Raw genomic sequence first — 27,409 nt, 5'->3', positions numbered from 1 at the left:
TTTAATGCGACTACTGTAACACTATTCTAAGGACTATCTAGTAGATTTCTCCATACCTTGCAAGTGGAACAGAATGCCACAGCTCAGTTGATTGTGGGTTGTTCCCGATATTCACATAGCTTAGATTTGAAACAATTGGTAGGCAGTTGCTTGGCGGATCAACTTAAAATTATCATGTTGTTATTCAAATTATTGAATAATCAGTCTCCAGCCTGTTTAGCTACTTCTTTGAAGGTTTCTACTTCTACTTGCACTAAGAGATCCTAGCATCAAAATTTCAGTACCATCTTTTCATCAAATGAGACTTGATTTTTATGATGATCACAGCATCTAAATTATGGAATATTTTGACACAGCACTTGGGTGATACACAATTGATTCTCCCATTCAGAAAGCAGTTAAAGGCATTTTTATTCCAGCAAGCTTTTAATACTGTATAATATGTAGTACACATTGTACAATTGACCTTTTTTTTTTTTTTTTTTTTAGGAAATAAAGGCATTTTTATTGTGACTAGTTTGCATTATTGTAACAAATTGTATATTTAGTCAATGTGATGGTTATTGGTATTTTGTGTGTTTTTATGTGAAAATTATTATGGAAGTGATGTGAACTACCCTGAATTATAGATGGTGCAGGGTATACATTTTATAAATAAGTGCAAAGTGAAGCATGGAGGAAAGAGGAACCCAAACTATAGCTACATGATGCAAGGTTCCACATTAAGAGTCACCACCCAAATGATTTAGGTGCCATTGTTCATATGTTGAAACCCTCTTGCTTAGCACAGCAGTGGCTAAGAAAGCAGATAGAATGTTAGGAAATATTAGGAAAGGAATGGAGAACAAAACATAACACCTTTGCATTGCTCCCTGGTGCGAGCACACCTTAAATATTGTGCACAATTCTGGTCACAGCATCACCAAAGCAATTATAGCACAATTAGAAAAAGGCAACAAAAATGATAAAGGGGATGGGACAACTTCAGCTAAAGAATCCAGGGCTCTTCAGCTTGGAGAAGAAAACTGACAGAAGATATGAAAGAGGTCTATAAAAGTTTTGCATCAAATAGGCAGACATGAATCACTTGTTAACTGTTTCCAAAAATACAAGTAAATTATAAACAAATCAAGAGAAATTTTTTAATTTAATTAAATTCTGGAATTCATTGTCAGATAATGTGGAAAAAGCAGTTTAGCAAGATTTGGACAAATTCCTAAAAGTTCATAAGCCATTATTAAGAAGGAAGTGGGGAAATCCACTAATTATTCCTGGCCTAAGCAGCATAAAATCTATTTTGGATCTTTCCAGGTACTTGTGACCTAGATTGACCAGTGTTGAACAGCATACTGGGTTTGATGGACCTTCAGTCTCTCAGTTTGGTGATGCTTATGTAGTTACATACTTAAATGTCTATCATAACACCTCTATGGCATAAATGCACAGGGGATGTCTCTTTCAATTGAGAGGACATAAGAACAAATGAGGAGCCATAATGGCTCAGACCAATAATCCATCTAGCCCAGTAATCCTGTTTCCAACAGTGGCAAAGCCAGGTCACAAGCACCTGGCAGGAACCCAAATCATGGCAAAATTCCACGCTACAAATACAAATTCAATAGCAGACTATGGACTTTTTCTCCAGGAGCTTGTCCAAACATTTTTTTAACCCAGATACGCTAACGGCTGTTACCAAATCCTCCAGCAAAGAGTTCCAGAGCTTAACTATTTGTTGAGTGAAAAAAATATTTCCCTGTAACTTCCTTGAATGTCCCCTAGTCTTTGTACTTTTGTAACGAGTAAAAAAAAATTGATTTACTTCTACTCGTTCTATACCACTCAGGATTTTGTAGACCTCAATCATATCTCCCCTCATCTGTCTCTTTTCCAAGTTAATGAGCCCTAACCTCTTTATTCTTTTCTCATACGAGAGGAGTTCTATCCCCTTTATCATTTTGGTCGCTCTTCTTTGAACCTTTTCTAATTCAGCTATATACTTTTTGAGATACAGCAACCAGAACAAAACGCAATACTCAAGGTGTGGTCACACCACGGAGCGATAGAGGCATTACAGTATTTTCAGTCTTATTTACCATCCCTTTCCTAATAATTACTAGCATACTGTTTGCTTGTTTGGCCGCTGCCTCACACTGAGCAGAAGACTTCAGAATATTATCTACGACACCTAGATCTTTCTCTTGGGTGCTGACCCCCTAGGTGGACCCTAGCATCAGGTAACTATGATTCAGATTATTCTTTCCAATGTGCATCACTTTGCATTTGTCCACGTTAAATTTCACCTACCATTTGGATGCAGTCTTCCAATCTCCTAAGGTCTTCCTGCAATATTTCAGTCCGCTCATGTTTTAACAACCTTGAAAAGTTTTGTGTCATCTGCAAATTTGTTTGATTTGCATATCATTTATAAATATGTTAAATAGCACCAGTCCCAGTACTAATTCCTGTGGCACTCCACTGTTCACTCTCCTCCATTGAGAAAAATGACCATTTAACCCCTACCCTCTGCTTTCTAATACCCAATTCCTAATCCAGAACCTTGCATCTTATCCCATGACTGTCTCAGGAGTCTCTCATGAGGAACTTTATCAAAAGCTTTCTAAAAATAAATCTAGATACACTACAGCAACCAGCTCACTGTTATCCACGTTTATTCACGCCTTCAATGAAATGAAGAAAATTGGCGCGGAAAGACTTCCCTTGGCTCCCATGATGACTGACATTAAGCCATGTTTATTTATACATATTCCATAATTTTATTCTTTATAAATTTAACAGGTGGATGTTGTATTTCTGGGTAGTGTTAGGCTGTACTTTCTGATGCATTTGACAGCTGAAGATGGGATCTTAAGCTGTGGATACCTGAATCTAGCCTTAGTGGCCAAAACCAGAACAAATTTTGAATTTACTAGGCTTGATATACTGCCCATTAATAGGATGTATGTGCGGTTTACACATAATTAAAAATGAGAGTTAAAAGGGCTAACTAGTTATAAAGATGGTGAAAGAGAAATGAGGGGGAGGGGTGAAAAGAAATACAATAAATGATCGGAAAAAGAGGAAAAACAAGGATAGGGGTAAGGAAGTAGCTTTTGCAGGCTGGCTCCCGAAATGATTACCTAGCAGGAAGTCCATCACAAGCAGCATGGATTATAAAAGTTTCAAGTGCTGCTTTATATTTAGCTAAAGAAGTTCCCAAGCACAGAGAAAAGAAAAGAGCATTCAGTAAAGTGGGGCTGACTAGAAAAAATGCGATGGCGGGTAGCATCATAAATAATTTGAGAAAAACTAATAAATTTTGCTGTGAGGATCGAAGAGTACAAGCTGGTATATTTGTTACATTTGTATCCCACCTTTTCCCACCTATTTGCAGGCTCAATGTGGCTTACATAGTACCGCAAAGGCCGGTAGCGAAACAAATACAAGGAGGCTCATTTTCAAAGCACTTAGCCTCCCAAAGTTCCATAGAAACCTATGGAACTTAGCCTCCCAAAGTGCTTTGAAAATATGCCTCAAGGTGATGTTGTGGTCGAATAAGGTTCATGTGTTTCAGACACAATAGGGATCGAAGAGAGGAAGGGTTATGTAGTGTCCATTACACACTTTGGTTTTGCTGTGTTGCAGAGTTCAGGCACTTATGTTGGGTCAGTAGGGTATGCCTTTTTGAACAGGTTGGTTTTTAGTGATTTCCTGAAGTTTAGATGGTCGTAGGTTGAGACCTAACAGCTTAACAGCTGATTGAGTCTTGCATGATCGAGGTAATACTAGGAGCACCTTTGGTTAGCTCATCCGTAATACCTAGTTAGGGCTAGTTCAAGACAGGGCCACATTGTTTTGGCCATGCTTCTTATAAGCTCCTATGCAGAGTGGCAGACATGACCATCTTGAATAGATTTCATGTTGTGTGAAAGTTAACTGTTAAGTTTAAGAACTTCTTTAAAAAAAAAAAAAAAACAACTGTTAAATAACCAGAGTCTGACTGAAGTACTTGTAAGTCCTTCCTTCAGGCCCCTCTCCCAGTACTAGTCATTGTTGGTCCAAATACTGTAGTGTTCTATGCTGCGCAATCTGGTTTGCTATTCTCTAAAGCACTTACAAAATTCTATCAAATATTATAGAAAAAGAATTAAAAGTATTTTTAATTACTCACCCACCATCACAAAAGCATAACTATTCCAGCAGCTCCCTCTCTTCCTCAGGAAAGTAGTCCAGAACAGAAGGCTTGAATGGAATAGCCCTCTTATTGGAAACTGCTGTGTTTTGGCTGTGCTTAAACATTTTTGGGGCTCAAGAGGGTTTTGGCTCTACATGTTCTTGGGGTTCCTATGTATAAGGGCGATTAAGTAGTTCCCTGCACAGATACACATTTCCTCCAAGGGTTACCACCCGATATGCCCAGGTTTGGTATCCTGGATCCCTCGCTGACAGCTTCAGGCCCTCTCCTTAGGCTAGTGTGACCTCAGTTACCTGTTTATCAATGTCTCTGTATTTAGGACTGAGTCAGCACGAGAGAGACCGACAGCCTTCTGCAGTGGTGGACCTATGTGCTGACAGGAAAAGCAGCTTGTATCTTATGTTTCTAGAGAATAGGGGTACGTTCATGTCTCCTAAGAAAAATGTGGACTTGTAGTTTTGGATATCAGGGCTCAAGATCTCACTCCCAGTACTTGGGTCATCCCTTTCCACATCTTCTCTCTCCCAATTAAGACAGCTTTTGGGGTGAATTCCATTAGGCCAGTGCCACAAGGTTACTTCTCCTTCCTTTAGGAAGGCTGGAAGGAACCTGTGCAGGTGGCTTTCACAATTCTCTGGTAAGGAATGGATTGGGAGTTCCATTCATAGTTAATTTTGCATTATAGAGGTGATCCTAAGACGCGGGGAGGGGGACCTGTGGCAGCCAAAGTGATGACAGGGGTCCTGGTGGAGTAGCAACAGGTTCAGTTTTAGGCCAAGAGCCAGTATTGGCCATCTAGCACTCCAGCAATTCTGGCCTCTAGTTGGGAGAAGGCAGTCCAGGTGATTGAGGACAAACACCATTTGCGGATGGGAATAAAGCTGAGGGGAAGTAGTATGCCTGGTGATGTCAGTTTTGGTCTGGGATGGTGTTCTTATGCAGGACTAGAAAAGGCTATGACTCTATAGGTATCAGGTATACCTCATATTGGCTTGACGGAACTGCAAAACAAGGAAATTCTTTAGCCAAAGAAAGAAAAAGGAGCTAAGGGGGCTAGATAGCCATGTGAAACCAGGACTGATACCAGGTCTCCTGCACATGTTCCTGCTGGGAGTCTGGATATGTCCTGATCCATTTTCTGATAAGGCCATTCAGGAGGGTACATCACCTTCTTCCCCAGTCAAACCATTCCTTCTTGGATGATCCAGAGACTGGTGATAATAGGGCAACAGAACATGGGTACTTAGTGCAGAATAAGACCACATAGATTTTACATTTTGATGTCTCTGACGGTAAAATTATGTGTCATACCTGATAATTTTCTTTCCATTAATCATAGCTGATCAATCCATAGACTGGTGGGTTGTGTCCATCTACCAGCAGGTGGAGATAGAGAGCAATCCTTTGCCTCCCTATATGTGGTCATGTGCTGCCGGAAACTCCTCCGTATGTCGATATCCAAGCTCCATCCGCAGGACTCAACACTTAGAGAATTACACCCACAAAGGGACACTCTGCCCAGCTCACCACCACCGAAACGGGGGAGGGGAATTAACCCAGCTCATCCCCACACAAGTGGGGGAGGGGAATCCGTCCAGCTCATCCCCGCGGAGCGGGGGAGGGACACCACACCCGCCAATGCGGGGGGATCTGGCTTATCCTGCAACCGCAACCGCGGGAGGAGCTGACTGACCCTAACACCGCCGAAGCGGGAGGGGTACAAAGCTGCCCTACTGCCGCACGAAGCGGGAGGGAGCGCTGGCAGAATTTAAGTCTCAATCCAGCCCCGTAAAACGGAGGGGAGAGGAATGCAGCAGCTCACTGTAACACAAATTCGTCTCAACTCTTGAAGAATCCATTGAAAAACTTGAACACGAAGTCCTCCTGAACAGGAACTGAAGACTAAACTTGAACCTGAAATGCAACCAGAATATAAACAATACAGATATCTGGGAGGGGCTATGGATTGATCAGCTATGATTAATGGAAAGAAAATTATCAGATATGATACATAATTTTACCTCCCATATCCTCATGCTGATCAATCCATAGACTGGTGGGATGTACCGAAGCAGTACTCACCCAGGGCGGGACATAGAAATCCCTGACCGCAACACTGAAGCTCCAAACCGGGCCTCCGCCCGAGCAGCCACAGTCAAGCGGTAATGCCTGGAGAAGGTATGGGCTGATGCCCAAGTTGCCGCCTTGCAAATCTCCTCCAAGGAGACGGACCCGGCCTCTGCCATCGAGGCCGCCTGAGCTCTAGTGGAGTGAGCCTTCAGCTGGATAGGCGGCACCTTCCCCGCGGCCACATAAGCCGCTGCAATGGCTTCCTTGACCCATCTTGCCACTGTAGGCTTAGCAGCCTGCAGACCCTTACGAGGACCTGCAAACAGGACAAACAGATGATTCGACTTCCGGAAATCATTGGTCACTTCCAAGTATCTGATGATGACTCGTCTCACATCCAGATATTTGAGAGCAGAGTATTCCTCTGGGTAGTCCTCCCTACGAAAGGAAGGGAGACAGAGCTGCTGATTCACATGGAAACGAGAAACAACCTTGGGCAGGAAGGAAGGCACTGTGCGAATAGACACTCCTGCCTCAGTGAACTGCAGAAAGGGCTCTTGACATGAGAGTGCCTGGAGCTCGGAAACTCTTCTGGCTGAAGTGATAGCCACCAAAAAGACTGCTTTCAACGTCAGGTCTTTCAGAGATGCCCTTGACAAGGGTTCAAAAGGCAGCTTCTGCAAGGCTCTTAGCACCAGGTTGAGATTCCACGCAGGCACCACTGAGTGCAGAGGAGGGCGCAGGTGATTAACTCCCTTGAGAAAGCGCACCACATCTGGCTGCGAAGCCAGGGAAGCACCCTTCAGGCGGCCCCTGAAGCAAGCCAGAGCCGCTACCTGGACTTTAAGGGAACTGAGCGACTTTAAGGGAACTGCTGGGTCCAAGGGAAGGCGCACAGCATAATCCTCCAACACCGGAGTCCAGCGCTGCAGCAGAGAGTGTTGTAGTGGTCTCTTATGAGCCCTGGCCAAGGGCACTACTTCCATCGTGGCCGTCAGAGAGCCCAACAGCTGCACATAGTCCCAAGCCCGGAGCGGAGAGGCTACTAGGAACTGGTCCACCTGAGCCTGAAGTTTGACAATCCGATTGTACGGCTGGAACACTCTGCCTAATTGGGTGCTGAATCGAACTCCCAGATACTCCAGGGACTGAGTCGGGCGCAGCTGGCTTTTCTCCCAGTTGATGATCCACCCCAGGGAGCTCAAAAGAGCAATCACCCGGTGCACAGCTTTGCCGCACTCTGCATAAGAGGGGGCTCGGATCAACCAGTCGTCCAGATAAGGATGGACTTGTACTCCTTCCTTTCTCAGGAAGGCCGCGATGATCACCATTACTTTGGAGAAGGTCCGCGGAGCAGTAGCCAACCCGAACGGGAGGGCTCTGAACTGGAAGTGTCGGCCCAGGACTGCAAAACGCAGAAAGCGTTGATGAGGAGGCCAGATGGGAATATGCAAGTACGCTTCCTTGATGTCCAAGGATGCCAGGAACTCCCCTGCCTTCACTGCCGCTATAACAGAGCGGAGGGTCTCCATGCGAAAGTGCCGAACTCTCAAGGCCCGATTGACCCCTTTGAGGTCGAGGATAGGCCGTACAGAACCTCCTTTCTTTGGTACCACAAAGTAAATGGAGTAACGTCCCTTGCCAAGCGGATCAGATTGTCCAAGGTCTGCTGCACTGCCACAGCTTTGACCGGAGACTTGAAGGGAGAGAGTACAAACCCGTCTCTTAAGGGTCGGCAGAACTCTAGCTTGTAGCCGTCTCTGATGACTTCCAGCACCCAAGCGTCTGAAGTTACCCTGGTCCACTCGCCCAGAAACGAGGACAGGCGTCCTCCAATTTGCACTGGGCCATGGACCAGGACCTCGTCATTGGGTACGAGACCCTGGGGGAGGACCGGAGGGCGCACCTCCGGGACGGCGGTCTCTGCGAAAGGAATGCTGCTTGGGGGAGAAGTTCCTCTTGAAGAAAAGGGGGCAGAGGAGCCCGACTTGCCCGGGCGGTACCGACGGGCTTCCTGAAACCGTCCTCTGGAGATACCGGGGCGAGCACTGGCCCGAGCCCTGACCTCTGGTAACCTCTTGCCCTTAGACGTGCCGAGATCGGTCACAATTTTGTCCAGCTCGACCCCAAAGAGCAGCTTGCCTTTAAAAGGCAACTTAGCCAGGCGGGACTTAGAGGCGTGGTCCGCAGACCAATGTTTCAGCCAAAGCCACCGCCGCGCAGAGACTGTCTGAGCCATACCTTTAGCCGAGGCTCTCAAGACATCATACAGCAAGTCTGCCAAATAAGCCAAGCCCGATTCCAGGGCCGGCCAATCAGCCCTCAAGGAAGGATCCGAGGGGGAATCCCGCTGCACAATCGTCAGGCACGCCCTGGCCACGTAGGAGCCACAAACTGAGGCCTGCAAACTTAAGGCAGCCGCCTCGAAGGACGGCCGCCTCCAATCTTCTGTCTTGGGCGTCCTTTAGGGCCGTGCCACCTTCCACCGGCAACGCCGTTTTCTTAGTCACCGCAGTGATTAAAGAATCCACGGTAGACCAAAGAAAGGCCTCACGTTCACTTTCAGGCAAAGGATAGAGGCGGGACATAGCCCTAGCCACTTTCAGGCTCGCTTCCGGGACATCCCATTGAGCCGAAATTAAGGTGTGCATGGCATCATGCACGTGGAAGGTTCTAGGCGGGCGCTTCGTCCCCAGCATAATGGCGGAGCCAACAGGGGCTGAGGGAGAGACATCCTCCGGAGAGGAAATCTTTAAAATGCTCATGGCCTGCATTAACAGGTTGGGCAAATCCTCTGAGCGAAAGATCCGTGCTGCAGAGGGGTCATCCACTCCATCCGAACGGGAATCCGTCTCCTCCAAGGAATCCCCAAAGGACCGTTGGGAGAACTCAGATACGCTGCCCTCATCTACATCAGAGGAAACAGCGTCCTCTAAGGCCTGGGAATCCACCCGAGGGCGTTTACTTCCGGGGGCCTCAACTCCTTTATCGGACAAGGGAGAAGGGGCAGCGTTCTGCATAAGGAAGGCCTGATGCAGCAGCAAAATAAACTTGGGGGAGAAACCCCCCAGACTGTGCACTTCAGCAGCCTGGGCCACAGCCCTAGACGCACCCTCAACCGACGCTCATAAGAGCGGGGGAAAAACATGCTGCGCATACAAGATGGCGTCCGGCGCGACACTCCGCGAAGGAGCCACGCGGGAAGAACGGCGCTTAACTTTAGCCGCTTTTTTGCAGTCGCCCAAATCAAGGGCGGCCATGGCATGAACGTCTCCCAGCTCAAGGGCGGCCCAAGAAGAAGCCGTCCGAGCAGAGTGGCCGGCCAAAATGGCGGAGGCGAGCAGCGGGGGATGGGCGTTTATGGCGGGAAAAACCGCCGCACCGGAGGAAGACCCAGGACACTGACCGGCCTCCGAACTGACACCCAACAAGGGCGAATCAGACTTTAATACCCCCGCATCCCCGCTAGGAGCGCACATGCGATCCGGGGAGCGATTCTTCGCGCCCTCGCCCTCCGACGCCATAGGCCACGTGGAGATCAATCGGGGAACCCCCTGCCCGCTATAAAAAAGGTAAAAATTACCTGCTTCTCGCTCCGAGCTGTAACGACCTGGTGTCCCAGTGAGTAGCTGCAATAAACGTTTAAATAAACGTCGAAATAAACGCCTTTAAGGACATCCAAAATTTTTTTTTTTTTTTTAACGGAGCCAGCGGGAGGGGGGAGAAAAGGAGGGACTTGGCGCCACCAGGTTTGCACTTGCTCAAGAAGAGCCCTCAACCCCAGTCACTCAACAAAACCTAAAAATTAGGCTTGGAGGCCTAGCCAGAGCTGCTGCTGTGTGTGACCACCACCTGCTGAGATAGAGAACATACTGAGGAGTTTCCGGCAGCACATGACCACATATAGGGAGGCAAAGGATTGCTCTCTATCCTGCTGGTAGATGGACACAACCCACCAGTCTATGGATTGATCAGCATGATGATATGGAAAGTTCAGTTTCTGAGGGGGGGGGGGGGGGGGGGGGGGGGGGGTGGGGAGACACTATTTCCTTTAGGAGCTCTTTCTCCAGCCACCTTCCTCCACAAGAGATTGGGACAAAGTTAAATTTGCAACTCTCAGAGTGAACACAGGCTGGCTCTGAGGCACAAAAGTGTTCTTGGATTCTCTTGCAGTTGGGATACACTTCTCCTGGGACTTGACCATGTAAGACTATTAAGAACATGGGTTTGACCCTCACTGCATCAGGTGTGGCTGTCTAGTTTTTACAGCTTTTCTTGCCTTCCCAGTGGGATTTTTGACAGTGTTCTTCACTTTTCCCTTTTGGGGCTGTTTTTCCTTTATGGGTTTAGTTTGTTTCCCCCCACTCTTAGGCACTTTATTATTTCTGTGCTCAGTAGGGCCTCTTAGGCTTGAGCTCTGGTCTGTCTTTTTTTTTCTCAGTGATTTCCACCCCCCCCCCCCTTTTTTTTTTTTTTTTTTAAGTTCACATCAAGTGATTTGATTTGGCCACATCTGTTACCCCTTCATGTCATCGTAGGTTGCCAGTGGTTGTAAGTGCTGGGCCGGGTACAATACAACCATCTGGTAAGGATTCCCATTCTTGGTGTCTACAATGTTTGAGGCCTCAGCATATTCCTGCCAGTTGTTTTCTTTGACTTGACTTACTTGCAGCATCTTACCTCCCTTTTTCTCCAATACACAATGGAGAGAAAGTGAAGATACATACCTGTAGCAGGTGCTCTCCGAGGACAGCAGGCTGGACATCACCACACGTGGGGTCGTTATCCGCGACGGCCCAGGAGCTCCGGAAAAATCAAAAAGTTCTAGAAGGTGCGCGACAGGCGCGGGGACAACACACCACTCATGCGCGAGTGACTTCCCACCCGCGCGCTTCCCTCAGTTAGATAAGCAAACAAGAAAAAAAACTACAACTCCAAAGGGGAGGAGGGAGGGTTGTGGTGATGTCCAGCCTGCTGTCCTCAGAGAACACCTACAACAGGTATGTATCTTCACTTTCTCCGAGGACAAGCAGGCTGGAGCTCACCATGCGTGGGGTACCCCTAGCACCCAGGCTCACTCAAAACAACAAACTTTGGTCAATTGGGCCTCGCAACGGCGAGGACATAACTGGAGATTGACCTAAAAACAAACACTCTAAGTGAGAGTGCAGCCTGGAACAAAACAGAAATGGGCCTAGGCAGGTGGAGTTGGATTCTAAACCTCAAACAGATTCTGAAGCACAGACTGCCCAAACCGACTGTCACGTCGGGTATCCTGCTGAAGGCAGTAGTGAAATGTGAATGTGTGGACTGATGACCACGTCGCAGCTTTGCAAATCTCTTCAATGGAGGCTGACTTCAAGTGGGCCACTGACGCAGCCATGGCCCTGACATGACCCTCCAAAGTCAGCCCAGCTTGGGCATAAGTGAAGGAAATGCAATCTGCTAGCCAATTTGAGATGGTGCGTTTTCCCGATGGCAACCCCCATCCTGTTGGGATCAAAAGAAACAAACAACTGGGCGGACTGTCGATAGGGCTTTGTCCGCTCCACGTAAAAGGCCAATGCTCTCTTACAGTCCAAGTTATGCAACTTGTCCTCACCAGGGCGGGAATGTGGTCGGGGAAAAAATGTTGGCAAGACAATTGACTGGTTCAGATGGAACTCCGACACCACCTTTGGCAAAAACTTAGGATGAGTGTGGAGGACTACCCTGTTATGATGAAATTTGAGATAAGGAGCATGAACCACCAGGGCTTGGAGTTCACTGACCCTATGAGCTGAAGTAACAGCCACCAAGAAAATGACCTTCCAGGTCAAGTACTTCAGATGACAGGAATTCAGTGGCTCAACAGGAGGTTTCATCAGCTGGGTGAGGAAGACATTGAGATCCCATGACACTGTAGAAGGTTTGACAGGGGGCTTTGACAAAAGCAAACCTCTCATTAATCAAACTGAAGGCTGTCCAGAGATAGGCTGACCTTCTACACGTTGATGGTAAGCACTAATCGCACTAAGGTGAACTCTTACGGAGTTGGTCTTAAGACCAGACTCTGACAAGTGTAGAAGATATTCAAGCAGGGTCCGTGTAGGACAAGAGAAAGGATCTAGGGCCCTGCTGTCACACCAGACGGCAAACCTCCATTTAAAACCGTAACTCCTTTTTGTGGAATCTTTCCTGGAAGCAAGACTTGGGAGACACCCTCGGAGAGACCCAAGGAGGCAACTTCTAAGCTCTCAACATCCAGGCCGTGAGAGCCAGAGACCGGAGGTTGGGATGCAGAAGTGACCCCTGATTCTGAGTGATGAGGGTCAGAAAACACTCCAATCTCCACGGTTCTTCTGAAGACAAGTCCAGAAGAAGAGGGAACCAAATCTGACGAGGCCAGTAGGGTGCTATCAGGATCATGGTTCCTCGGTCTTGCTGGAGTTTCAGCAAAGTCTTCCCTACTAGAGGTATGGAAGGATACACATACAGGCCCAGTCCCCCAATGTAGGAGAAAGCATCTGACGGTAGTCTGTCGTGAGCCTGAAGCCTGGAACAGAACTGAGGAACTTTGCGATTATATTGAGTGGCAAAAAGATCCACAGAGGGGGTGCCCCACGCTCGGAAGATCTTGTGGACAACGTCCATGTTCAGGGACCACTCGTGAGGTTGCATTATCCTGCTCAATCTGTCGGCCAGACTGTTTACACCTGCCAGATATGTGGCCTGGAGAATCATTCCGTGCTGATGAGCCCAAAGCCACATCCTGACAGCTTCCTGACACAGAGGCTGTGATCCGGTGCCCCCCTGCTTGTTCAATACATGGCAACCTGATTGTCTGTCTGAATTAGAACAATGTGATTGGACAGCCGGTCTCTGAAAGCCTTTAGTGCATTCCAGATCGCTCGTAATTCCAAGAGGTTGATCTGAAGATGTGTCTCCTGGACAGACCAAACTCCTTGAGTGTGGAGCCCATCCACATGAGCCCCCCACTCCAGAAGGGATGCATCCGTGGTCAGCACTTTGTGGCTGAGGAATTTGAAATGGGCGTCCCAAGACCAGATTGGATCGAATGGTCCACCAATGAAGGGAATTGCGAAATTCGGTGGAGAGATGGATGACATGCTCCAGATCCCCCGTAGCCTGACACCACTGGGAAGCTAGGGTCCATTGAGCTGATCTCATGTGTAGACGTGCCATGGAAGTCACATGGACTGTGGAGGCCATATGACCAAGAAGCCTCAACATCTGCCGAGCTGTGATCTGTTGAGACGCTCGAGTCAAGGAGACGAGGGACAGAAGGTTGTCTGCCCTGGCCTGGGGTAAGTAGGCTCGAGACGTCTGTGTGTTCAACAGAGCTCCTATGAAGTCCAATTTTTGAACAGGAACTAGATGGGACTTGGGATAATTGATTACAAACCCCAGTAGCTCGAGCAGCTGGATAGTAATCCACATGGATTTCAGAGCTCCTGCCTCCGAGATGTTCTTCACCAGCCAATCGTCGAGATAAGGGAACACATGTACTCCCAGTTTGCGTAGAGATGCTGCGACCACTGCCAAACATTTTGTGAACACTATGGGTGCAGAGGCGAGACCAAAGGGCAGTACGCAATACTGAAAGTGCTGAGTTCCCAGATGAAATCGAAGGTACTGTCTGTGACTTGGGAGCACCGAGATGTGAGTATAGGCATCCTTTAAGTCCAGAGAGCATAGCCAATCGTTTTCCTGAATCATGGGCAGAAGGGTGCCCAGGGAAAGCATCCTGAACTTTTCGCGAACCAGGTATTTGTTCAGGCCCCTTAGGTCTAGGATTGGACGCATCCCCCCTGTTTTCTTTTCCACAAGAAAGTACCTGGAATAGAATCCCAGCCCTTCCTGCCCTGGTGGAACGGGCTCGACCGCATTGGCGCTGAGAAGGGCGGAGAGTTCCTCTGCAAGTACTTGCTTGTGATGGGAGCTGAAGGATTGAACTCCCGGTGGACAATTTGGAGGCAAGGATTCCAGATTGAGGGCGTATCCGGACCGGACTATTTGCAAATCCCACCTGTCGGAGGTTACAAGAGGCACCTTTGGTGAAAAAATGTAAGCCTCCCCCCGACAGGAAGATCGTCCGGCACAGACACTTTGATGTCGGCTATGCTGCTCTGGAGCCAGTCAAAAGCCCGTCCCTTGCTTTTGCTGGGGAGCCGGAGGGGCCTGAGGCGCACGCCGCTGACGAGAGCGAGCATGCTGGGGCTGAGCCTGAACCGGCTGCCGAGAAGCAGGAGTGTACCTACGCCTACTAGAGGAGTAGGGAGCACTCCGTCTTCCTCCAAAAAACCTCCTAATGAGAAGGTAGTAGCCGAAGGTGTCCAGCAGGCAAGAGAATCAATAGCATCATAATGCTTTTTGAGGGAATCAACAATGTCCTCAACCTTCTCTCCAAAAAGACTGTCCCCCCGGCAAGGTACATCCACCATACGGTGCTGGGTCTTCTGATCCAGGTCCGAAACACGCAGCCATGAGAGTCTGCGCATCACGATACCCTGAGCAGCTGCCCGGGATGCAGCATCAAAAGAATCAAAAGCTCCCCTGGCCAGGAATTTTCTGCACACCTTCTGCTGCCTGACCACCTGGTGAAAAGGCTCAGCAAGCTCAGGGGGAAGAGCTTCAACCAAGCTAGACAGTTGCTTTATCGAGTTCCGTAAGTGGATGCTGGTGTACATCTGGTATGTCTGGATTTTGGCCGCAAGCATTCCAGCCTGATACGTACGCCTCCCAAAAGAATCCAAGGTACTAGACTATCTGCCTGGGGGCGCCGAGGCATAGTCTAGTACTCCTGGATCTTCTGAGAGCAGAGTCCACCACCATGGAATCGTGAGGAAGCTGGGCCTTCACCATCACATGTTCACCATAGACTCTGTACTGGGATTCGGACTTCTTGCTGACCACTGGATTAGAGAGAGGACAAGACCAGTTCCGCAATATCACTTCCCGGAGTGTATTGTGCAGGGGGCTGCTGCAACCTCTTTTGGTGGAGAAGGATAGTCCAGGACCTCGAACATCTCCGCCCTGGCCTCATCCACAGCCTCCATGGGAAAAGGAATGTCCCGAGACATTTCCCGCACAAAAGAAGAAAAGGAGAGACTCTCCGGTGGAGATTGTCTAACCTCAATAGGAGGAGTGGAATCAGACGGAAGCCCCCGAGAATCTTCCTCCGAAAAATACCTGGGGTCTTCCTCTTCACTCCATGAGTGCTCCTGCTCGGTGTCGGACAATAGCTCCCGAAGAACAGCCCGAACCCGATCCTGTCTTGACTTCGAGGCCCGATGTCCTGGGGGGGGGGGGGGGCGAGAAGTGGACCGGTGCCTGGACTCCGGTGAAGCTTCCTCCACAGACGTCAAGGGAGACTCCACCCGGGTGTCAGCCGACTGAGGCACCGCATGCGGTACCGAGGGCGGAGACGTCCACACAGGAGATGGACCAGATGCAGTCTCAACAGTAGGTACAGAAGGCGCAAGCACCTGCGGTACCGATGCCGATGGACGCATCATCCCTTCCAGAAGGCTTGGAAGTATGGCCCGGAGACACTCATCAAGGGCTGCCATCGGAACAAGCGGTGGGGCCGGTGCAGGAGCCGGTGCTAGAGTCTGCAGGGGTTCGAGAGTCGGTACCTGGCTGCCAGACGGCCGACGCATCGGCACCTCCTGATTGGAGAGTGAGCAATCCTCCCCGTGCCGACGCTTCTTGGGTGTCGACTCCCCGGAGCTCCCGGTACCGTAACGGGAAGGAGACCGATGATGGCGCTTCTTAGCCTTCGCTCAACGCCAGTCATCGACACTCGGTACTGATGAAGAGGACGCGGAATCCTTGCGCTTCTTCAGAGCCGGGTCCGACTCAGAGCAGTCCCGGGGGGCCTGCATAGCAGTAGGCCTCGAGACAGGTGGAGACCCGATCGATACCTCGCTGCTCCCAGCGGTAACAGGCCTATCAGCAGCCATTACCTGGACTCTCGATGCTGCTTCCCTCGACGCCGTCGACCTCGGTACCGATGCCGACGTCGAAGGTTCGGACCGATCCGAAAAAAGTCTCTCACGCCGAGCTTCTCGAGACACCTGGGTCCGTTTTTTCATCAATTTACACAACTTACAAGCAGCTGGTAAATGATCAGGACCCAGGCACTGAATACACCAAATGTGAGGATCGGTCGACGCGATGGTCCGATTGCAGCGGGAACAGCGTTTGAAGCCGCTAGGGAGTCCTCGATGACATCAGAGGAAAAATAGCGGCCGAAAAATCAAAAGGGCTCGATGGTGCCAATCAAAAGGCACAAAAAAAGAATTAGACGAGCAACCTAAGCGGTCGCGAACGAAAATGAAAGAAAACTTAAAGGCGAAAAACTAGAAAATAAAGGAAAAAATTTTTTAACAAAGCACAAGAAGAAAAAACTGAGCACGTAAATGCGAGGTCAAAACGAAACCTACCTCCTGGGCCAAAAAACACGCAGAGAAGTTGAAGTCACCTCTCTTCGCGAACGCGGAGAAAAGGAAACTGAGGGAAGTGCGCGGGTGGGAAGTCACTCGCACATGCGCGGTGCTTTGTCCCCGCGCCCGTCGCGCACCTTCTAGAACGTTTTGATTTTTCCAGAGCTCCTGGGCCGTCGCGGATGACGACCCCACGTGTGGTGAGCTCCAGCCTGCTTGTCCTCTGAGAAAGTGGGAGAATGATTACTTCAGACCCCCTGCAATTCCCAGTCTGAGAAAGCACCACAGCAGACCAGGAGGGCAGGCACTGAAGGCTTTTTCTTCCTTATCCTAAAAAAAAACAAACAAAAAAAAAACCTACAACTTTAAATCAGCTGATGTAGCACTGCTGCTACAACCCCTGCATGGCTCAGAGAGTGGAAGGTGAAGGATCTGGCACCACTAAGTTTATCCATGGACCAGCTTCTGCTAATCCTAGCCCTCTAGTCAATTTTCAAAGGTGGAGGGGCATCATCTTTATGCGACTGGTGCCTGCAGTTTTCCCCCAGACTCTCTGCTCCACCAGGATCTAGGCCTACAGCCTTCTCTCTCATAACTGCTGCACCAGGCCAGACCTGCACCATTTGCTTGAGCACAGAGCTGAAGACAGTACCAGCTCCCTTTAAATGGGAGTGAAGTCAGCTCTGAGCTGTTTTTCTCTGGCACCTGACAAGGGGACATAGCCCACTAGTCTTGGCAGTAAGGAAGGCAGCATTAGATTACCATTTGTCTGGCTTTTGCTATATGCATGTTTGACATAAATGTCAGAAGAACTACTACACAGATGAATTACTACACAGATGAATGTTAGGAAGTCTGAATGAGTGAAATATAAGTGCTAACCAGTTTTACATACAAGATTGGCAAGAATTTCACCTGCACCGATACTGTATAGCATTGCTTTAATAGGTATGGTATTTATCTGCAATGACTTATTAAAATGAGGTTCTGGAAACAGCGTTTCAGTTTTGTTTTTTTGTAAACTATTGTACTGTGATAATGGGAATTTGGCTTTTATTGCAGACATGAAACCTCTACAGTTATGTCACTGCTATATATGAAGGAGCTGAATTCCTGCAGACATATCAGAAGTACAAACTCCAAGTATTGTACCACTGGAACAGATTAAAAGCACTATCTTAAAAGAAAGAAATGAGTTTAAAATAGAATCTGCTTTACCTACCAAATTACTACTTTAAATGAACCCTCTGAAGAAATGCACACTGCATTTAACTTAATGGGCAGCCTTTCATAACAGTTTACAGCCTTACTGAGTATGAAGAGCAATCCTCAAAGTAAACCCCATGCAGGGAATTGTCAAACTAAACACTGATAAGAACTCTTGATACAAAATCTTCCCTTTTATTTAAAAGAATTCTAATCTCATCAAATGGATAGTCAAATGTTTCCATCATCTAGAATGAAATTTGTTTGTATTTATTGATTTTGAAGTAACACTAATAAAAACAGAACAAAAAGATTTAAAGTTACAATTGAAAATTCAGAAAAACAAATTCAACAACCTGGGAAGGGAGATCAGCCATACGTTACCTGCCTGCCACCCAACATCCTTATGCTCTATGTAACTACTTTCTAACTACTTCTGAGATGTTATCACACTACATTATTGGCCAACATTCCCCATTTACTAGGAAAGGTTTTCAAGTAATTTTAACAGAACTCCTTCTCCAGTCTTACCTTTATTACAAATCCATATTACAACCTGTACCAGCACAGACCAAACTGAACAAGACCTTGTTAGGTTTACAAGCTGCCATATTGTAGAAATACCAAAAAGCTTTGGTCTGACAGAGAAGTGTATTTGAGCATTATTTTTTTAGACACAAAATGTGGCTGCTGCCACCATTTTATTTAGGGCCACAAGAGAGAATTTGATTATTCATACATGACAACCCTGATGACCAAAAGAACTACTGTTATCAAGCACATACCTACAATGGCCAACTGTCATGCCAGACCTGGTTAATTATGAAAAGAATTGGCAATCTTATTTGTATTCCTATGGAAAACAAATTGTCAGTAAAACGCATGACACTATATGTTCTGTAACACTGAGTCTGAAATTACCATCAAGAGAATACCCAATACAGAATTCATGAGCACCAACATTTTAATCTGTGGGGAAGGAGAGCGAAATCCAAGTCTAGACCATAAATTCTTTTTATTTTAACTTTTGTCAAGACTGGAATGAGAGATAAATAGAAGGCACAACAATTCTGCTTTTAAAAGTCCTTTTTAGTTTTTGTTTTTTTTACAATACAAACTAAAACATGAAAAACCTAAACTTTCAATAAAAATTCACAAATTCAGGAAAGTATTAAAAGTCAAGTAACTAGATGTTTAAAATCTATCCCACAATCCAAAATCTGAGTGGTAAAAACAGGAGCACTATAATTCCCCCTCCCCTCACTTGATCGCATTATATAAAAAGTGATGAACACACTATTCAGTATTACCAGTGCCATAAAGGGAAAGAGCACCTGTTCTAGTTAAGTGGCTACTTCTCCAGCTCAGAAGCTCTTAAAACTTCAAAGGGTCTAATCTTAAAAAAAAATATATAATAAAAAAATTGGCTCCAAGATGCCTGTCAAGTACTGAGTTTCCTAAAAGCCTTCAACCATGTGCAAGTGAAAAAGCTTATTCAGTTTACTGAAGTGCACCCAATTTCAGTCAAGAGCGATACGCAAATGTCCCTTTTAGGTATGTCAAACATGCCACTTGTAGGGGAAAAATATCCAGTTCAGGTTATTTACAGTACAGGAATCTCTTGGTTAAAAATCCACTTTTCCTAGAGTAATTTTCCACAAAAGATGGATTCTGGGACAAGGAAGAACACACACACACAAAAAAAAAAAAAAACCAAAGAGGGGACGGTGATGCAAACAGTATCAGATGTAGCAGTCTGTAAGGCAAGAGCCACATTTGAAAATATCCAAAAGCTGAAATTCAAAATGCTGAAGAACAGGGATTTTGTGTCACTAGCCGCTTGAGCAATATGTGATTAAATCACTGGCGCTGCCCTCCAATTCCTCTTCCAGCTCCAAATCCTGGTTTCTGAGACATTCCCCCACGTGGCAGCCCCCTGATACCCCCTCCTAGCCCTCCACGAGGACCACCAGGACCTCTGGGTCTGTTTTGACGATCGCCTTCCCTAGCAGCTCGTGTTTTCTTTTCTTCCACATTCAACCGAACATCTCCTCTGAACATGATTGGCTGTAGAAAGGGAGGGGGAGGGGTAGGGAAAAAAAAACAAAACCTTTAGCTTCCTGGATATAAACCATTATAAAATATCCTAATGATGCAAAAAAATCACAATGCATTGAACTAGAAATCACAGGATCTGACATTAAGCTTTTCTTACCATAAATACAAAATGGAAAAAAAAAGTTTTAGTAAAATCAAGCTCACGAGGACCGACCTATTGCACATTAAACAATATTCGGGGTCTTTTTAAAAACAAGCACGCGCTAGGATGCCCATATATATTTCTATGGGTGTCTAAAGCATCTAGCGTGTGCTAAAACTGCTAGCACGCCTTTATAGAAGACCCCCTTAATGAGATCAACTCAAAATACTATAGACTACATGAGTTCTTTTATATTCTAATACCGAAAATAAGACACTGTCTTATATTAATTTTTGCCCCCAAAAATGCACTAGGTCTTATTTTCAGGGGCTGTCTTATTTTTCGGGGGAAACATCGGGGTTGGATCAGGGTTGGCCCGCCCGCCCTCCGTCGCTCCCGGAACTAACCTTACACGCCTCCTTTCACCTTCGCAGCAAGCAGCAGCAGAGCAGGCCACGTCTTCCTTCCGTGTCCCGCCCTCACCTGACGTAACGTCCGCGAGGGCGGGGCACGGAAGGAAGGAGAGGTCTGCCCTGCTGCTGCTTGCTGCGAAGGTGAAAGGAGGCGTTTAAGGTTAGTTCCGGGAGCGATGGAGGGTGGGTGGAGGGGGGGCCCGGCGACCTCGGGTGGGGGGGGGGGGGGGGGGCAGCCCAGGGGCGGCCTTGTCCAGCTCTCGGCGGCCCTGCTTTCAAACAAAAATTTGCTAGGTCTTACTTTCGGGGGAGGCCTTATATCTACCAATTCAGGAAAACCTCTACTAGGTCTTATTTTTGGATGTCTTACTTTCGGGGAAACAGGGTAGTATAAACTTGAAACAAGGATTCGTGAAGAATTCTAATGGATATATTTCATTTTTAGGTTGTGCATTGTTTTTAGCTATTTGTTTTATATACAGCTCTGGTGTTTTTTGTGAAAGGCAGTGAAAACATTCAATTTCGGAACAAATATTTGAGGAGGCTGGAACTTATTACTTGGGGATCTCTATTGTAAGAGAACTACTACTGAAATGGATGTTAATCCATACCTTGAACAAGTTTTAAAATTGTAAAGTTAAGCTACAGCTAATAAGGTGAGATTAGGCCTTATCTGCTAATTTTCTTTCCTCTAGATCCTCCAGACTGTTCAAGACGCTTGGGTTATGCACTCCTACCAGCAGAGGGAGACTGAGAACACTGAAACTTCTTATACAAGAAGCCTGTGCAGACCTTCTACTAACCAGTAAAACAGTAACAAAGCAGAGGAACAAAACACCTCCACCTAAACAAAACCACTGAATCCACACTCAGATCTCCTCCCCTTAAGACGGGGGAATTCAACTGCAGATGGGCACAAACGGTACCACAAACTGCCCTTAGTAAAACTCCAGGACCCAAATCACAGGAGCTACTAGAAATATCAACAACTGAAGTCTAAAGAAATCATCATACTGAACTGTCCGATACACTGGGTGGGCTCTTGGAGGATCTAGAGGAAAGAAAATTAGCAGGTAAGGCCTAATTTCACCTTCCTCAGCAATCCTCCAGACAAGACGCTTGGGACGTACCAAAGTAAACACATCTAAGGGTGGGACCTGCGAAGCCCAGAGGACAGGACTACAGCTCCAAAACTGGCATCCTCCCTTGCCTGTACATCCACTCTGTAATGTTTGACAAAAGAATGCAGGGAGGACCACACTGCCGCTCTACAAATGTCCACAGGTGGAACAAAACTGCCCCCAAGAAGCCGCCATCCCCCTAGTGGAATGTGCCTTGAGCCCCACCGGCACCGTACGGCCATGCAATATGTAAGCCGAAGAGATGGCATCCTTCAACCACCGAGCTATAGATGCCTTAGAAGCAGCCGCTCCCTTCTTGGGCCCCCCATGAAGGACAAATAACCTGTCCGAAGACCTGAATTCCTCCGACCTGTGCAAGTAAACCTTCACTCTGCGCACATCCAATTTCGCCAAACGACGCTGAGAAGCATCCCCCGTCCGGTCCCCCAAGACCGGCAACAAAATCACCTGATTGACATGAAAGGAGGATACCACCTTAGGCAAACGTGAAGGCACTGGACGCAGCGAAACCTTTTCATTAGAAAACCACAGAAACGGACGCCTACATGAAAGAGCCTGAAGTTCCGAAATCCGGCGAGCCAACAATATGGCTACCAAAAAAACCACCTTCATAGTAAGGTCTTTTATCAAACAAGATTCCAAGGGCTCAAAAGGAGAACCCGCCAAAGAGTCAAGAACGATATTAAGATCCCACTGTGGAACTACCGGCCGCTGAGAAGGACGAAGCAACTTCACCCACCTCAAAAAACGGACAACAACCAGGGAAGACGCAACCGACCTGCCCTGCACCTTAACCCGAAAACACAGCAAAGCAGCCAGCTGCACCTTCAAAGATGACAATGAAAGGCCCTTCTCAAACCATCCTGCAAGAAATCTAAAATGCACGACACAGAAGCTGTCGAAGGGACACACGCCCGGTCCCCACACCAATCTTCAACTATGCGCCACACACGCACATAGGCCAAAGACATCGAATGTTTGCGAGACTGCAGCATCGTCTGAATCACCTGAGAGGAAAACCCTTTCCTTCTCAACCGTTCCCTCTCAAGAGCCACACCGTAAGAGAGAACCGAGCCGGATCCGGCATTACAATTGGACCCTGACACAACAGCACCAAGCCCCCCCCAGCCGCAGAGGCTCGCCTTCTAACAAGCGCATCAGATCCCCGAACCACGGCCGACGCGGCCAATTCGGAGCCACCAACACCACCGGACCCGCATGACCTTCTACCCTCTGTAGGAATTCGGAGCCACCAACACCACCGGACCCGCATGACCTTCTACCCTCTGTAGGACTCGACCTATCAAGGGCCATGGGGGAAACACGTACAGCAATACACACTGAGGCCACGCAAGGACCAACGCATCGATCCCTTCCGCTCACGGATCCCGACGCCGACTGAAATACCGAGGAACCTGAGCATTCTGCGCCGACGCCATGAGATCCACTACTGGCATTCCCCACTTTAGAACTATCTGGTCGAACACCGACTGGCGCAGAGACCATTCTCCGGGGTCTAACATGTGTCTGCTTAGAAAATCCGCGTTCACGTTGTCCACCCCAGCCACGTGCGCTGCCAAAATCTGCACTAGATGCCTTTCCGTCCAACTCATGAGCAGAGCAGTCTCGATTGCCAACCGCGGACTCTTTGTACCGCACTGCCGGTTGACATACGCTACCGCTGTCGCGGTCGAACATGACTTACCGCCTTTCCGACCACACGAGCAAAACTCCAACAGAGCTAGCCGAATCGCCCTAGTCTCCAACCGGTTGATAGACCACTGAGCTTCCTCCGTTGACCACCACCCCTGCGGCATCTGTTACCAGAATCACCCACTGAGGAGGTTCCAACGGCATGCCCTTTTTCAGATGAGCCGAGCACAGCTACCACTGGAGATTGCGCCGAGGAGCCCCCCTCAATGGCAACCGCAACTCCAAACTGTGTACCTGAGACCACCTGGACAACAGAGCCGCCTGAAGCTGACGCATATGCGCCCTGGCCCATGGTACTACCTCTATTGTCGCTGCCATGAGGCCCAGAACCCGAAGGTACATTCGAACCGTCTGACTCTGAACGGACATTAACAGCCGGACCTGCTTCTGAAGAGAGGCAATCCGAGAATCCGGCAGAAAAACACGACCCACTGCCGCGTCGAACTGCACTCCCAAGTACTCCAGACTCTGCGACGGGATCAACTGACTTTTGACTACATTCACTATTCATCCGAGCAATTCCAGAAACGCAACCACCTGAGCTGTCGCCGCCACACTGTGAGCCCGAGACTTCGCCCGGATCAACCAGTCATCCAGATACGGATGCACCAGAATTCCCTGCCTCCGCAAAGCCACTGCTACCACCACCATTATCTTGGAGAAGATGCGTGGAGCCGTTGCCAGACCAAAAGGCAGAGGAGTCATTCCGTATCAAGTGGACCAATTTTAAAGATCGTCCCCACCTCAGCATCTCAGATTTTGATGAAATTTGGTACATAGTTTCTTTATGATAAACTAAGCTGTGCAAAATTTTAGTTCAAAAGACTAAAAATTGGAGGTTCTAGGGGACCTCAAGTAAAGGGTTGCAAAATGTTGCCTGAGCAAAAATGACATTTTGGGCCAACTTCCAGAAGCTGTAAAACTGGAAGTTTTAGTAGTACAAGGGGGATATTTGGAGAACCTGCACTACTTTTAGGGCTTAATGAACTGGCAAAACCCCATGTTCCTAGTCCTCTTACTTTTTGAATGGTTTAGGCTCAAACTTTGCAAAAAAAACGGCAAAAATCAATTTACAGCGATGTTGAGGCTGCTGTAGTTTCTAAACTAGTTGGCCTTTCAGATTGATTTTTGATAGGTGTACTAAATGCACGGCTGTAATGAGGCATTCCAATTTGCAGCACTTTCCTTCAAGTGGTTGAAACATTATAAGCGTTCAAAGTTGGTATAAAAAGCATTTTTGCCCATTTTAGGTTACCTTTGATGCCCTTGATCTCCAGTGGGACAGCTTCAATATTCTTTCTTTTAGCATCATTAGAAAGAGCAGATTTCCTTCTATCAGAATATGTAGTTTTCAATTTGGAGTCTCTCCATATAAAGATTGCAAAAAAAGTGTTTTTTGGCCAGTATTGTTGAATGATAGATGAAACGGATATAGGGCCCATCGATGTTTCTAATTGCTGTATAAGTCACTCAGTTGCTTTAAGCATGCGTTGGTCCATTGTGGCTACGCCACTACCAATTCAATAGGAAGTGGCAACCTCATCGCCAAGAGGTCACGCCCGATAGCCAGGCAAGTCCAGCCACTTGGCACAGGTTCCCAAGCCTGAAGGTGGGCATCTTACTTGAGGTTCCCAAGCCTCATTTGGTTGTCTTTGCCTAGTTTCTCAAGCCTAATGGGGGTGTCTTAATGGTTCCCAAGTAAAACCTTAGTGCTGAAGTGACAAGAAATTTTCACTAAGTTTCACTGCTGTTTCTGGAAATGTATACTGTCGTCCAAGTGTTGTAGTTGCTGGTACTGGAAGAACTGCTAGAATATGCTGTTCAGAAATCCAACAAGAATCTCTTCTGCTAGGCCAATGAAATGATCGTGCAGCCCGCATGGATGCATAAAGTTGACCAAGGCATCATGTTCTTCAAATGATGTGTCACAGACATTGCCAATCCACCATTTGTTGTCATAAACACAGGCAACATACTGCCCATGCTGAAGTTGAGACACATTTATGCCGGGTACACTCACTGAGTCATCTGACTGACAAAGTTTGACAACAAATGAGGAGGAATCATTTGACACTCTACTGACTGAAATTTGGTTCAAGTCAATGGGAATAAACTGGTGATTTTCACGAGTTCCAGCAACTGTGGAAGCTTTACTGAATCTTTCCTCTTGTGCAGATCTTGAAGATTCAATTTCATCCTTGGAAACAAAAATGAACTTGATTTTATTTATTTTTTGATCACAAATTTCAAACAAGCCTTGTGCTGTGAGAATTTGGCTATTTTTAAGTCGTTGCAAACTAGCCTGAGCAGCTAGTCGCTTTGTTGTACCACCTATGGCATCACATGGTGACTTGCCATGGCTTGTGCCAAAGAAATTCCACTGTGCACTTATTCCAAATTCTGTTTGATGATAGCACAAGGTGGCAAAGTTTTTGAAGTTCTTGTATTGTGCAGCTGAGCCATCACTAAAGTATGTTACATATTTTATTTCTCCAATTTTGCTTTTCAAGAACGCGATTAATTTTTCCAAGAATGCATGTACAGCAACTGCATCATGCCGCAAGCTGTCACTTATTATGCAAACACTTATGCACTGAATTTCATTTGAAGCATCACGGAAGTACACAACAAATGGATGCAGTGTAGCTTGACTGTTTTCCCAGTGGAAACCTTGAACAGCATCTTGGACAATAAAGGAGTAGTTTTCAGCAAAGTCCAAGAGAACAACAATTTCACAAGGATTTAGGTTTTCTTTAACAGTTTTTAAGTATTGTGTCTGATGTTTGGAAATGTAATGGTGAATTGACAGGTTTGAAACTTTCAATGCAAGCTCAGATCCAAAATCATCAACATACATCTGTTTGGTCTCCAGTGTGGTGTGATCTGTATGAACCCACTGCTTAAACTCGATTGTTTCACCTGAGTCAGCATCACTGAACACTTCTGTCAGGTAATTTTCAAGCACATCTTTACCTGGACATATTTCACACCTGTGAAGCATGCATTCTTTGCATTCCAAATTGCACACAGTTTTAGCCATCAGTGCTTTGTAATCTTCGTTCAGCAGATGGCTTCCAGCAAGCATAAGCTTCACATTTTGATGAATGACACAAACACACACTGAATGCATACCAGATGAGCCAACAGTGACACACCATTTTGGCCTTAGCTCACAAAATTTGGAAAAACCCACTTCTGGCCCATTTCGAGTACGATATGCAACATACATTTCTTTTAGATTGCTAAGCAGCAAGCGCTTTTGCATTTGAATTTTTTCAGTGCCAGTTCTGACAGAGACAAAATCTTTTTTTCCCTGGGCACAGTCTACTGAATTCATCATCTTCAAAAAAGCCTTTCTTCTTGTCTGGTTTTGCCAGAATGCCACAAACTGATTTCAGATTTCTTGCTTTTTTAACCATTCTAGTTGAAGCCATGAATTCTGAGGCAGTTCTTTCAATAGACCAGCGGTTTGGTGCTAAAGTTACTATTTGCAGTTTTTCTGCATGATTTGCTGAAACCTGGACTTTGTTTTTCAACTCGTTTAGCAGGTCATCATAATCAGAACATTTGTCACATTTCTGACTGGTAGAAGGTTGAGTTTCAAACTCATTTAGGTCTAAGCCACCAGCAACTGCAAGATGATGACAAAGTATTTTGCACTCGCCTGATTTTGCGCTTGGTGTAGCCTCGTACATCACGCTTGCTGACTTTTTTGAACTTTAATGGAGAAATACCAAGAGATGTCAAACTTGTGTTCAACCTGCCAGAAATGTCACTGTGTTCATCATCTGCTGTTGTTGATGATGATAAAGAATCAGCAGCTCTGTTACTGACGTCATTTCGACAAGATGGACATAGTTTGACCCGGCACAAATATTTTGCTTGTTAAGGCCTTTAGTTGGGCTGCTAGTGTGTCATCCAGCACTCTTAAGCCCCTTTTTGCATTATGACCACCTTTGGAAAATGGGTTACAGCAGGTTCTTTGCAAAAATTAAAACTTTTTCAACAGTAAGGATTCATGATGA

General features: G+C 46.9%; 1 protein-coding gene across 2 annotated transcripts in view; it reads right to left on the bottom strand.

Moving 5' to 3' along the window:
• Nucleotides 1-18,154: 18,154 nt before the first annotated feature.
• G3BP1 (G3BP stress granule assembly factor 1) overlaps nt 18,155-27,409 on the bottom strand; it is a 149,471-nt gene continuing 140,216 nt past the window's right edge. For both annotated transcript variants that reach the window (XM_030211488.1, XM_030211487.1), the window contains exon 12: nt 18,155-19,983. In XM_030211488.1, coding sequence (XP_030067348.1) covers nt 19,777-19,983 — 207 coding nt within the window. In that variant the 3' untranslated portion in view covers nt 18,155-19,776. The remainder of the gene's footprint in view (nt 19,984-27,409) is intronic.

The sequence above is a fragment of the Microcaecilia unicolor genome, chromosome 8, assembly GCF_901765095.1.
Source record: "Microcaecilia unicolor chromosome 8, aMicUni1.1, whole genome shotgun sequence".
In the NCBI taxonomy this organism is placed as follows: Eukaryota; Metazoa; Chordata; class Amphibia; order Gymnophiona; family Siphonopidae; genus Microcaecilia; species Microcaecilia unicolor.
This window is presented reverse-complemented; position numbering and strand designations above follow the sequence as displayed.